The 15,000-nt window shown below is 40.4% G+C and overlaps 1 protein-coding gene across 5 annotated transcripts in view; it reads right to left on the bottom strand.

The window, feature by feature from the left end:
* LOC133555250 (solute carrier family 26 member 6) overlaps positions 1–15,000 on the bottom strand; it is a 61,353-nt gene that overhangs the window by 4,672 nt on the left and 41,681 nt on the right. For 4 of the 5 annotated variants that reach the window (XM_061904860.1, XM_061904861.1, XM_061904862.1 and 1 more), the window contains 7 exons: positions 12,986–13,063; positions 10,570–10,665; positions 7,395–7,501; positions 7,206–7,275; positions 2,431–2,523; positions 811–918; positions 552–704 (listed from right to left, as the gene is read on the bottom strand). In XM_061904860.1, coding sequence (XP_061760844.1) covers positions 552–704; positions 811–918; positions 2,431–2,523; positions 7,206–7,275; positions 7,395–7,501; positions 10,570–10,665; positions 12,986–13,063 — 705 coding nt within the window. The remainder of the gene's footprint in view (positions 1–551; positions 705–810; positions 919–2,430; positions 2,524–7,205; positions 7,276–7,394; positions 7,502–10,569; positions 10,666–12,985; positions 13,064–15,000) is intronic. The other variant, XM_061904866.1, reaches the window with a different exon arrangement.

Genomic DNA, 15,000 nt, shown 5'->3' with positions numbered 1-15,000 from the left:
AAGATGAATTAAATAAACTAATGTTTATCAGACTAAAGTACTGATTATAAAAATGATTTGTTATGTACATTTTTTAGTACTTTTAGTTTTTATACAAAACACAATAGAACAATATTTGAAAAGTATAAAATATAAATAAAAAAAGACAAGTAAATATATGTAAAAATAAAATTGAAAACACCAATATACTCATAGAGGTCAACAACATCCACTAATTATAAACATTTCCGTTACTATATAAACACACTAGTTGATAAAATTGACATATTTGAGGAAATCTTATTTCAAAGCTACTTACAGACTTTTAGGTGAAAAATCAGCACTTCATACTCGGTCATTTGACCTGATAATTTTGGTGTATATTTACATATGTATATAAATGTGTAAGATTTTGGTGTATATTTACATATGTATATAAATGTGTAAGATTTTGGTGTATATTTACATATGTTTATAAATGTGTAAGATTTTGGTGTATATTTACATATGTATATAAATGTGTAAGATTTTGGTGTATATTTACATATGTATATAAATGTGTAACTTCCTACCGCACGCAAGGTCTTGACCCCCATAGTGTCCAAGAAGTTGACAGGACTGAGGTCCAGGATGATGGCTCTGGGCAGTGTGGGATCCCGCTCAGCCTCCACCTGAATGTTGGCCACATACTTCTCCATCTCAGCTTCCTCCTGTTGCACACAACTCTATCAAGTCAATTAGTTTGGTGCTTTGGCTAACAACAGAAACTGCTCTACATCCTAAAAGGCTTGAAATGTAGGAATAGATGACATTTATATATTATATAAATACCGTTTCTCCATTTTTGGCAGCATTTTTGGCTCGTTTCTTCTCATGCTTCAGCCTTTTGGCCTCAAGTTTTTTCTTTGCCGACAGGATTTTGGTGATATCAACGCCGGACTAAGACAAACACAATTAAAATAGTCTCTAGTCTCACTGATATATTCCTAAAACAATTTGGCAGAAATTACAAACCCCGTTCCCATATGAGTTGGGAAATTGTGTTAGTGAAGTGAAGTGAATTATATTTATATAGCGCTTTTCTCAAGTGACTCAAAGCGCTTTACATGGTGAAACCCAATATCTAAGTTACATTTAAAGCAGTGTGGGTGGCACTGGGAGCAGGTGGGTAAAGTGTCTTGCCCAAGGACACAACGGCAGTAACTAGGATGGCACAAGCGGGAATCGAACCTGCAACCCTCATGTTGCTGGCACAGCCACTCTACCAACCGAGCTATGTGTACCCCTTTCAGATATCGCATTTAGTTCCCACTAAAACATTCACATGTGGCACAATGAGATGTAAACATGGGATCATGTGTACATTCCTGTAACTTTCTGTTTGTAAAATACCAACACTCAGACGGCACTGAATCAAAAACCGACATCAATCTGTAAAGGATATCACCACCTGGGCTCAGGAACGCTTCAGAAAACCACTGTCACAAAATACAGTTTGTCGCTACATCTGTAAGTGCAAGTTAAAGCTCAACCATGCAAAGCGAAAGCCATTTATCAACAACATCCAGAAACGCCGCCGGCTTCTCTGGGCCCGAGATCATCTAAGATGGACTGATGCAAAGTGGAAAAGTGCTCCGTGGTCTGACGAGTCCACATTTCAAATTATTTTTAGAAATATTTGACATTGTATCATCCGGACCAAAGGGGAAACGAACCATCCAGACTGTTATCAACGCAAAGTTGAAAAGCCAGCATCTGTGATGGTATGGTGGTGCATTAGTGCCCAAGGCATGGGTAACTTACACATCCGTGAAGACACCATTAATGCTGAAAGGTCCATACAGGTTTTGGAACAACATATGTTGTCATCCAAGCAACGTTATCATGGACGCCCCTGCTTATTTCAGCAAGACAAATGTTACAACAGCGTGGCTTCGTAAAAAAAAGAGTGCGGGTACTTTCCTGGCCCGCCTGCAGTCCAGACCTGTTTACCATCGAAAATGTGTGGCGCTTTATGAAACGTAAAATACGACAGCGGAGACCCCGGACTGTTGAAGGACTGAAGCTCTACATAAAACAAGAATGGGAAAAAATTCCACTTTCAAAGCTTCAACAATTAGTTTCCTCAGTTCCCAAACGTTTATAGAGTGTTGTTAAAAGAAAAGGTGATGTAACACAGTGGTGAACATGCCCTTTCCCAACTACTTTGGCACATGTTGCAGCCATGAAATTCTAAGTTAATTATTATTTGCAAAAAAAAATCAATATCAGTTTGAACATCAAATATGTTGTCTTTGTAGCATATTCAACTGAATATGGGTTGAAAAGGATTTGCAAATCATTGTATTCTGTTTATATTTACATCTAACACAATTTCCCAACTCATATGGAAACGGGGTTTGTAGTATTTTTGAGGGACAGTGCTCTATTAGTGTGTGTGAGTGTGTTCACCTTCTCTCCCAGAGCATCTTGATACATCTCGGCATTTGCAAAGTACAGCGTTGCAGACGAACGGAAAATCAAAATACCAGGAATCTCTTTCACCTAAAATCAGACAATAATAATTAAAATACAGTACAATATTAACTACAAAAAACACTGACAGTGCAGACCTTCCAATAATAGGAAATTCTTGTGGAAAAAAAAATCCCTAATAAAAACTTAGTAATAGTATCTGATCCAAAGGTGTAACCTCTCAAAGACTGTCTAAAGCAGCTCATTTAAAATATTAATTCTCAAAAAGTCATCATATACACTGCAAAAAGTCCGTGTTCAAAAACAAGAAAAAAAAAATACAAAAATGAGGGGTATTTTACTTGAACTAAGCAAAATTATCTGCCAATAGAACAAGAAAATGTGGCTTGTCAAGACTTTTCAAAACAAGTAAAATTAGCTAACTTCAATGAACCCAAAAATACCTTAAAATAAGTATATTCTCACTAATAACAAGTGTACTACTACAGTATACGAGTACGTACTTTCTATTGTTTCATTGAAAATAAAACGGCAAAGTCTATTTGGCTGTCATCTGTTTTAATATGAGAAACAATTGTGTCAAAGTCATGATTTTGTTTTACATTCTTGAAAAAATAAATTCTTACTTTAAAAAGTAGTTTTATACTTGTGAGTGTTGATGACACAGCTTTGCAACATTTGATATTCTCGTTTCAAGCATGTTTTACTCAATATAGGTCATCAAATCTCAGCTACAAGCTGTAATATCTTACTGAGATCATTTAGGACCTAAACACTTAAAACAAGTAAAACACTCTAACATTATATCTTATGTATGGCCGCGCAAGTCCCGGGATGCCCTAAATGTTCCTAACACACCCAGCCGAGTCCCATGGGCAGGGGGGATGAAAGTTGGAAAAGTCAGCAAAAGTCCCAACAATGTTCAAAATACCTACACAGGTTCGAGTCCCACAAGTTCCGCCGCCGGCCGGGATGCCCAAAATGTCCAAAACGCGCCCAGCAAAGTCCCACGGGAAAGTGGGGACAAAAGTGAGAAAAGTCGGGGAAATGTTCAAAAGTCCCACCTGGGTTTGAGTGTGCACTCAAACTCAAACTCGAACCCGGTTGGGACTCGAACCTGGGTAGGTATTTAGAACATTTTGGGGGACTTTTGCCGACTTTTTTAAATTTTTCCCCCCTACTTCCCGTGGGACTTTGCTAGGTGCGTTTTGGACATTTTTTGTATCCCAGGACTTGTGTGGCCAGCGGCGGGACTCGTGGGACTGGAATCCTGGGGAGGTATTTAGGACACAATTGGGACTTTTGAACATTTTGGCCGCCTTTTCCCCCTCTTCTTCCCGGCCTTCCTGTGCACCATTGCTGGGTGTGTTTTGGACACTTGGACAAAAATAGTTTCAAGCATATTTTACTCAAAATAGGTCATAAAATGTCGGAAACAAGCTGTAGTATCTTACTGAGATCATTTAGGACCTAAACACTTAAAACAAGTAAAAGACTCTAACATAAAATCTGCTTAGTGAGAATAATTATCTTATCAGACAGAAAATAAGCAAATATCACCCTTATTTGAGATATTTCATCTTACTTAGATTTCAGTTTTTGCAGTGTGCCACATGTTATTGATTGTGTCAGAATAATTTTATCTAAGTTATCACAAAACTTTCTGTTTTCGTGAGTTCCCGGCGAGAAGACAAAAGCTGTGTAGGATGGGGAAGCCACATGAAGGTATTCTGTTTCTTTCATGTATTGTAATCAACAGAAAGATATTGTCTTGACCCAAGAACTACAAAAGCGGAGAGGAAGCAGGACCAGACTCCCCTGCAGCCGACTTTTTTTGTGAACTGTTTTACGACCTCTTCTTTGAACTGTTTTACGACCTTTTCTTTTGAACTGTTTTAATCAAAGGCGGTGGCTGTTTACGACCCCCGTTCCTTAGAAACAGCTGTTGCCATGTAATCAGGGAAAGTCCAAATAAAAGAGGAGGCATACATTCTTTCACCAGAGTGTGATGGAGACTGTACAAGACTACAGCCCAGACGCGCTCTCCTCAATTGAGTCAAATTTAAAATTCTGTCTCTGTTTAATTCCTTGCTTCTTGTCTCATTCAATAGATGTCATGAATGTTTGAACCTGACAGATTGATTGAGAAGGTTTATTGACATCTTAAAAAATTGAATCCATGTAATGCTTTAAAAAGGCAAATGGATGGCACAAAAAGCCAAAAGGCTTGTTCCCATTGTGGTCTATTAAATATTCATCACATTAAGGTCCGGTGGCCATGGATAAAGTGCTGGCTGTCCAGAGTCGGGACCCGGAGTGGACCGCTCACCTGTGCATCGATTGGGAACATCTCTGTGCTGCTGACCTGTCTCCACTATGGACTGGATTTTCACTATTATGTTGGATCCACTATGGACTGGACTCTCACACTATTATTAGAGTCACTATGGACTGGACTCTCACTATTATGTTAGATCCACTACGGACTGGACTCTCACTATTATGTTGGATCCACTATGGACTGGACTCTCACTATTATGTTGGATCCACTATGGACTGGACTCTCACTATTATGTTGGATCCACTATGGACTGGACTCTCACACGATTATTAGATCCACTATGGACTGGACTCTCACTATTATTTTAGATCCACTATGGACTGGACTCTCACACTATTATGTTAGATCCACTATGGACTGGACTCTCAGACTATTATCAGATCCACTATGGACTGGACTCTCACTATTATGTTGGATCCACTATGGACTGGACTCTCACACTATTATTAGATCCACTATGGACTGTACTCTCACTATTATGTTAGATCCACTATGTACTGGACTATCACACTATTATTAGATCCACTATGGACTGGACTCTCACACTATTATTAGATCCACTATTGACTGGACTCTCACTATTATGTTAGATCCACTATGGACTGGACTCTCACACTATTATTAGATCCACTATGGACTGGACTCTCACACTTTTATTAGATCCACTATGAACTGGACTCTCACACTATTATTAGAGTCACAATGGACTGGACTCTCACACTATTATGTTAGATCCACTATGGACTGGACTCTCACACTATTATTAGATCCACTATGGACTGGACTCTCACTATTATGTTAGATCCACTATGGACTGGACTCTCACACTATTATTAGATCCACTATGGACTGGACTCTCACTATTATGTTGGATCCACTATGGACTGGACTCTCACTATTATGTTGGATCCACTATGGACTGGACTCTCACTATTATGTTGGATCCACTAAGGACTGGACTCTCACTATTATGTTAGATCCACTATGGACTGGACTCTCACACTATTATTAGATCCACTATGGACTGGACTCTCACTATTATGTTGGATCCACTATGGACTGGACTCTCACACTAATATTAGATATTCTATGAACTGGACTTTCACACTATTATTAGATCCACTATGGACTGGACTTTCACACTATTATGTTGGATCCACTATGGACTGGACTCTCACTATTATGTTGGATCCACTATGGACTGGACTCTCACTATTATGTTGGATCCACTATGGACTGGACTCTCACTATTATGTTGGATCCACTATGGACTGGACTCTCACACTATTATGTTAGATCCACTATGGACTGGACTCTCACACTAATATTAGATCTACTATGGACTGGACTCTCACTATTATGTTGGATCCACTATGGACTGGACTCTCACACTAATATTAGATCCACTACGGACTGGACTCTCACTATTATGTTGGATCCACTATGGACTGGACTCTCACACTATTATGTTAGATCCACTATGGACTGGACTCTCACTATTATGTTAGATCCACTATGGACTGGACTTTCACACTATTATTAGATCCACTATGGACTGGACTCCCACACTATTATGTTAGATCCACTATGGACTGGACTCTCACACTATTATTAGATCCGCTATGGACTGGACTCTCACTATTATGTTGGATCCACTATGGACTGGACTCTCACACTATTATTAGATCCACTATGGACTGGACTCTCACTATTATGTTGGATCCACTATGGACTGGACTCTCACACTATTATGTTAGATCCACTATGGACTGGACTCTCACTATTATGTTGGATCTACTATGAACTGGACTCTCACACTAATATTAGATCCACTACGGACTGGACTCTCACCATTATGTGGGATCCACTATGGACTGGACTCTCACACTAATATTAGATCCACTATGGACTGGACTCTCACTATTATGTTGGATCCACTATGGACTGGACTCTCACACTAATATTAGATCTACTATGGACTGGACTCTCATTATTATGTTGGATCCACTATGGACTGGACTCTCACACTAATATTAGATCTACTATGAACTGGACTTTCACACTATTATGCTAGACCCACTCGACTCCCACATCTGCGGTCCTCTCCAAGGTTTCTCATTGTCATCCCACTGGGTTGAGTTTTTCCTTGCCCTGATGTGGGATCTAAACAGAGGATGTCGTTGTGGCTTGTGCAGCCCTTTGAGACACTTGTGATTTAGGGCTGTATAAATAAACATTGATTGATTGATAGATTGATGTGTGGTACAGAAACAATAGAACAAGAAAGTTAACATAAAAAGTAGCGCTGAAGTAGTGCAGCATTTAGATATTTTCAAACGACAAACATTTAGTAACAAAAGTACTTTACGGCATTGTTGAAATACTGCATAACATAATCCTCAAGTCCTACCTGACCATAGTCCTCCAAAGGCCTGTAGATATCTGTGTCTGGAACCTGACCTAGTGCTGAGTACTTGGGTCTAGAAAACAACAGAAAAAACACAGCAATTCTGGACTATGTTTGTATACATTGTAGTCCTGAGATAGTATTGTAGTACACTGTAGTAACGTCTGCTGAATAATGGAAGTGTTTTCCTACAGCTGTGTCCTGAAGATGACCGTAAGCATCGAGAAGCCGATGGCGGCGGCCAGTCCCAGGTCAGGGTTGAACAGCACGGTGAGGATGAAAGTGCTGACCCAGATCACCTAAAATGAAAGACTTAAATGGGACCAGGTTTTTCCAAAGTGTGGCACACTGAGAATCAACTCAGAGAATCTACAAAGTGTGTCGGATAAGTTCCAGGACTGCAGTTGTAAGTTTTCTATGAGGGAGTTGAACTGTAACTCCCAGCCTTCTTTGCCAGATCCACAACTCCAGCATCACAGCCATCCTGATCCGGTCCAGGTCTTAACAATCACACGGAACTACGTGGGGAGTGTAGGGCGGTTGCTCCAGCAGGACGACGTTCGTCTCGGCCAGCGTTTGTCGGATACCACGCGTTGCCACAACTCTCGTCTGTTCTTGGGAAATAAACAGCTCACAATGGAGGATGCCCCAAACATCCAAGGGTTGGGGGCGTGGTTAAGAAATACTTGACTTTTAGTCAATTCTAGCTATATATATATATAAATAAAATAAATACTTGAATTTCAGTGTTCATTTATTTACACATATAGACACACATAACACTAATCTACTCATTGTTGAGTTAAGGGTTGAATTGTCCATCCTTGTTCTATTTTCTGTCACCATGGATGGATTATGGGTTGAACTTTCACAGTATCATGTTAGACCCGCTCGACATCCATTGCTTTCGGTCCCCTAGAGGGGGGGGGGGGGTTGCCCACATCTGAGGTCCTCTCCAAGGTTTCTCATAGTCAGCATTGTCACTGGCGTCCCACTGGATGTGAATTCTCCCTGCCCACTGGGTGTGAGTTTTCCTTGCCCTTTTGTGGGTTCTTCCGAGGATGTTGTAGTCGTAATGATTTGTGCAGTCCTTTGAGACATTTGTGATTTGGGGCTATATAAATAAACATTGATTGATTGATTGATTGATTGAGATTAGCTAGTTCCACACAATTGCATTCTTTTAAGACACCCAATAATATAAAATAATATTTATAAATACAATGAACTATACATTTTACATAATTTTTATAAATATATATTTTTTTAACGTGTGGAATGGCCATTTTAATTTGGGGTATGTGTTGAAAAACACCTGTTATAATGTACAATAGAGTCAGTACTGGACGAAAGACAGCAAATGTTTTGTGCTGAAGAGTCCTATTTTCCTAGTCACTGCCGTTGTGTCCTTGGGCAAGACACTTTACCCACCTGCTCCCAGTGCCACCCACACTGCTTAAAATGTAACTTAGATATTGGGTTTCACTATGTAAAGCGCTTTGAGTCACTAGAGAAAAAGCGCTATATAAATATAATTCACTTCACTTCACAAGTTTTCTAACCATATGCATGTACAGTAGATGGCAGTATTGTCCTGTTTAAGAGTGTCACGACATTGCTGTTTACGGCAGACAAAAACGTGACTGCTGTTGTTGTGTGTTGTTACGGCGCTGGGAGGACGTTAATGAAACTGCACTATTTTTCTAACCATATGCATGTACAGTAGATGGCAGTATTGTCCTGTTTAAGAGTGTCACAACATTGCTGTTTACGGCAGACGAACTGCTTTACGGCAGACGAAAACGTGACTGCTGTTGTTACCGCGTTGGGAGGACGTTAATGAAACTGCACTATTTTTCTAACCATATGCATGTGCAGTAGATGGCAGTATTGTCCTGTTTAAGAGTGTCACAACATTGCTGTTTACGGCAGACAAACTGCTTTACGGCAGACAAAAACGTGACTGCTGTTGTTGTGTGTTGTTACCGCGCTGGGAGGAGGTTAATGAAACTGCACTATTTTTCTAACCATATGCATGTACAGTAGATGCCAGTATTGTCCTGTTTAAGAGTGTCACAGCATTGCTGTTTACGGCAGACGAACTGCTTTACGGCACACAAAAAACGTGACTGCTGTTGTTGTGTGTTGTTACCGCGCTGGGAGGACGTTAATGAAACGGCACTATTTTTCTAACCATATGCATGTACAGTAGATGGCAGTATTGTCCTGTTTAAGAGTGTCACAACATTGCTGTTTACGGCAGACGAACTGCTTTACGGCAGACAAAAACGTGACTGCTGTTGTGTGTCGTTACCGCGTTGGGAGGACGTTAATGAAACTGCACTATTTTTCTAACCATATGCATGTGCAGTAGATGGCAGTATTGTCCTGTTTAAGAGTGTCACAACATTGCTGTTTACGGCAGACAAACTGCTTTACGGCAGACAAAAACGTGACTGCTGTTGTTGTGTGTTGTTACGGCGCTGGGAGGACGTTAATGAAACTGCACTATTTTTCTAACCATATGCATGTACAGTAGATGGCAGTATTGTCCTGTTTAAGAGTGTCACAACATTGCTGTTTACGGCAGACGAAATGCTTTACGGCAGACAAAAACGTGACTGCTGTTGTTGTGTGTTGTTACGGCGCTGGGAGGACGTTAATGAAACTGCACTATTTTTCTAACCATATGCATGTACAGTAGATGGCAGTATTGTCCTGTTTAAGAGTGTCACAACATTGCTGTTTACGGCAGACGAACTGCTTTACGGCAGACGAAAACGTGACTGCTGTTGTTGTGTGTTGTTACCGCGTTGGGAGGACGTTAATGAAACTGCACTATTTTTCTAACCATATGCATGTGCAGTAGATGGCAGTATTGTCCTGTTTAAGAGTGTCACAGCATTGCTGTTTACGGCAGACGTACTGCTTTACGGCAGACAAAAACGTGACTGCTGTTGTTGTGTGTTGTTTTACCGCGCTGGGAGGACGTTAATGAAACTGCCTAACAATAAACCCACATAAGAAACCAAGAACTCGCCCTCGATCATTCTACAGTTATATAACATCATTGGGCAGGCACTCTGTGTATATTGTGGGAAAGCGGACGTGAAAACAGGCTGTCCTCACTCAGGTCTGCATGGAGCTGGAGGGGGCGTGGCCTCTAGCTCTGCCTGAATTTCGGGAGATTTTCGGGAGAAAATTTGTCCCGGAAGGTTTTCGGGAGAGGCGCTGAATTTCGGGAGTCTCCCGGAAAATCGGACAGGGTTGGCAAGTATGACATAACGTGACTTTTTTTTTCTTTTTTTCTTAAGCTGCTGTGTCCGCCCTCAAGTTTGCTGTTCCACATCATCTTGGTTGTACTCACCATGTCTAGTTTGTTGGTCGCCCACAAAGCAGGTATGTCCAGGAACTGCTTCATCATACCGTGCAGGTTCACGTAGATGATGGCAGCCAGAACTGCCTGCATGAAAAGAAAAACCCTTTCATTGTCCTCAATATCCATCCAGCTGCACAAACTGAGGGTGAAATAATGAAGCGTGACGCCGTGTACTTTATTTTGTGTACTCTACAGTGTACATCCACACAAAAAATGCATAAGTATGTGACTCATGTTTTGTGTTGAGTGTCTGCCTCTGAAACAAAAGGTTGCGGGTCAAACACCTGTGTGGAAAAGTGTTCGTCTCTCCTTGAGAACGGTATGACGACCAGGTTTTCATCGGCAGTTATGATTTCACTGGAAAAACTCATAATCACACCAAGTATATATTTATGAATTCTAGTCAAAATATCTTCATGCAAGTCACAATCCTCTTCAAGGCCTACTGAAATGAGATGTTCTTATTTAAACGGGGATAGCAGGTCCATTCTATGTGTCATACTTGATCATTTCGCGATATTGCCATATTTTTGCTGAAAGGATTTAGCAAAGAACATCGACGATAAAGTTTGCAACTTTTGGTCGCTAATAAAAAAGCCTTGCCTGTACCGGAAGTAGCAGACGATGTGCGCGTGACGTCACGGGTTGTGGAGCTCCTCACATCTGAACATTGTTTACAATCATGGCTATTCGGACCGAAAAAGCGACAATTTCCCCTTTAACTTGAGCGAGAATGAAAGATTCGTGGATGAGGAAAGTTAGAGTGATGCACAAAAAAAAAAAAAAAAGAAAACGACTGCTCCGGGGGGCGGCAGTGGTAGCGTTTCAGATGTAATTAGACACATTTACTAGGATAATTCTGGAAAATCCCTTCTCTGCTTATTGTTTTAATAGTGTTTTAGTGAGATTCTAAAGTCATACCTGAAAGTCGGATGGCTGCGGTGAACGCCAGTGTCTCAGAAGCCAATGGAGGAGCTAAGATCACAGCTGCCTTTTTGACAGCTACAGGAGGGGGTCCCATAATCCACTGAAGTCTCCGGTAAGAGCTGACTTAATATCACAATTTTCCCATCCAAAAACTTGCTGGTTGACGTAGAAAAACATGCTCGCTTGACCGCTCTGTGTTAAAGCTTCACAACAAAGAAACACCGGCTGTGTCTTGGTGCTAAAGGCAGCTGCAATCCACCGCTTTCTACCAACAGCATTCTTATTTATAGTCTCCATTATTAATTGAAAAAATTGCAAAATATTCAACAACACAGATGTCCAAAATTACTGTGTAATTATGCGATGAAAAGAGACGACTTTTAGCTTTGATCGTTGCTGGGCTAATATTTCCGCTACAACCCGAGAAGTCACGCGCACGCGTCCTTTTTGTTTGCAAATAATCATTAACTTTAGAATTTGATGCCTGCAACACGTGACGAAGAGGTTGGGAAAGGTGGTAATAAATACTGATAAAGTTGAGGAATGCTCATCAAAAACTTATTTGGAACATCCCACAGGTGTGCAGGCTAATTGGGAACAGGTGGGTGCCATGATTGGGTATAAAAGCAGCTTCCATGAAATGCTAAGTAATTCAATAACTGGGATGTGGTGAGGGTCACCAATTTGTAAGCAAATTGTCGAACAGTTTTAGAACATTTCTCAACAAGCTATTGCAAGGAATTTATGGATTTTACCATCTACGGTCCGTAAAATCATCAAAAGGTTCAGAGAATCTGGAGAAATCACTGCACGTAAGCGATGATATTACGGAATTTTGATCCCTCAGGTGGTACTGCATCAAAAACCGACATCAGGGTGTAAAGGATATCACCACATGGGCTCAGGAACACTTCAGAAAACCACTGTCAGTAACTACAGTTGGTCGCTACATCTGTAAGTGCAAGTTAAAACTCTACTATGCAAAGCGAAAGCCATTTATCAACAACACCCAGGAACACCGCCGTCTTCACTGGGCACGAGATAATCTATGATGGACTGATGCAAAGTGGAAAAGTGTTCTGTGGTCTGACGAGCCCACATTTCAAATTATATTTGGAAACTGTGGACGTGGTGTCCTCCGGAACAAAGAGGAAAATAACCATCCGGATTGTTATAGGCGCAAAGTTCGAAAGCCAGCATCTGTGATGGTATGGGGGTGCATTAGTGCCCAAGGCATGGGGAACTTACACATCTGTGAAGGCACCACTAATGCTGAATGGTCCATACAGGTTTTGGAGCAATATATGTTGTCATCCAAAAAACGTTATCATGGACGCCCCTGCTTATTTCAGCAAGACAATGCCAAGCCACGTGTTACAACAGCGTGTCATGTGACATGCTGCCGCGCCTGACATGTGGTTATGGTTTCAGTTGGGAAGTTTTCTAGTAAAGAACAAATATTGATTTATATTTTCACCTTGGGCAGTTCTTCAAAGAGAGCTCCGATCCAGAGGGTAATGAAAAGAATAACGACGGCTGATAGAGCCCCAGCAACCTGCATGGAAGAAAGATGAAGAGATTGTGACACTCATGACTTTATCAGCCCACAAGCTGACTTTCTGCCTCTTCATCGGTTTATTCAATTTTGTGCTGTAATTGACGTGTGTGATGCTCGTGATCTTACTTCAAGAGAAACTCAAATAAAATAAAAAATAAAAGTTTTGTCACCAACAAAATCAATGAGTGAAGAGCTACAATCTCAGATCAAAATATTTTACAGTCATGTATAAACTAAAAGTATAAATGACATTTGTGGCGCCCCCTTGTGGGGTGTGGTTATAATGCTGTGGAAGACATGTTGGCATTACTAAATTGTAGAAGTATTAGACCAGGGGTGCCCACACTTTTTCTGCAGGCGAGCTACTTTTCAATTGACCAACTCGAGGGGATCTACCTCATTTATATATATCATTTATATTTATTTATTTATGAAAGAGACATTTTTGTAAACAAGTTAAATGTGTTTAATGATAATACAAGCATGTGTAACACATATAGATGTCTTTCTTTCACCAAGACAAGAATATAAGTTGGTGTATTACCTGATTCTGATGACTTGCATTGATTGGAATCAGACAGTAATGATGATAACGCCCACATTTTCAAATGGAGGAGAAAAAAAGTTGTCCTTTCTGTACAATACCACATGAAAGTGGTTGGTTTTTGGCATCTAATTCATCCAGCTTCTATACACTTTACAAGAAAAACATTGGCGGCAAATTCCGTAGCTTGTTTGATTGACATTCACGGCACCCGAGGGTCTTGTGAGATGACGCTGGCTGCTGCCAGTTCATTATTATGAAAAAATGACAGAGAGGAAGGCGAGAAACACTTTTTATTTCAACAGACTTTCGCGCCGTCCCTTCCGTCAAAACTCTAAAGGCCGACTGCACATTTCCTATCTTCACGATAAAAGCCCTGCTTCATGCTGCCTGCGCTAACAAAATAAGAGTCTCAGAAAGTTGGCGTGCACAAGTGATGTGCACGCCAGCTTTCTGAGGGATCGCTTGTGCACGCCAGTTTTCCGAGACTCTGTATTTAGTTAGCGCAGGCAGCATGAAGCAGGGCTTTTATTGTGAAGATAGGAAATGTGCCAGCGGCCTTTAGAGTTTTGACGGAAGGTACGGCGCGAGAGTCTGTTGAAATAAAAAGTGTTTCTCGCCTTCCTCTCGGTCATATTTTCATAATAATGATCTTGCAGCAGCCAGCGTCATCTCACAAGACCCTCCGGTACCGTGAATGTCATTTAAGTGACGTCTTGGTGAAGATTGATGATCACTCATTTTTAGGTCTATTTTTTTTAAAAGCCTGGCTGGAGATGGACTGACACACCCCCCGCGGTCGACTGGTAGCTCGCCATCGACGTAATGGGCACCCCTGTATTAGACAAATGTTCTATTACAGGGGTTTTCAAATGCGGGTACTTGAAGGTACGCCAAGGGGTACGTGAGATTTTTCAAAAATATTCTAAAAATAGCAAAAATTGAAAATAAATATATTTATTGAATAATACTTCAACAAAGTATGAATGTAAGTTCATAAACTGTGAAAATAAATACAACAATGCAATATTCAGTGTTGACAGCTCGATTTTTTGTGGACATGTTCCATAAATATTGATGTTAAATATTTCATTTTTTGTGAAGAAATGTTTAGGATTAAGTTGATGAATCCAGATGGATCTCTATTACAATCCCCAAAGAGGGCACTTTAAGTTGATGATTACTTCTATGTGTAGAAATTTTTATTAAGAATTGAATCACTTGTTTATTTTTCAACAAGTTTTTAGTTATTTTTATATCTTTTTTCTAAATAGTGCAAGAAAGACCACTATATATGAGCAACATTTTGCACTGTTATACAATTTAATAAATCAGAAACTGATGACAAAGTGTTGTATTTTACTTCTTCATCTCTTTTTTTCAACCAGAA

The sequence above is a fragment of the Nerophis ophidion genome, linkage group LG06, assembly GCF_033978795.1.
Source record: "Nerophis ophidion isolate RoL-2023_Sa linkage group LG06, RoL_Noph_v1.0, whole genome shotgun sequence".
NCBI lineage: Eukaryota > Metazoa > Chordata > Actinopteri > Syngnathiformes > Syngnathidae > Nerophis > Nerophis ophidion.
This window is presented reverse-complemented; position numbering and strand designations above follow the sequence as displayed.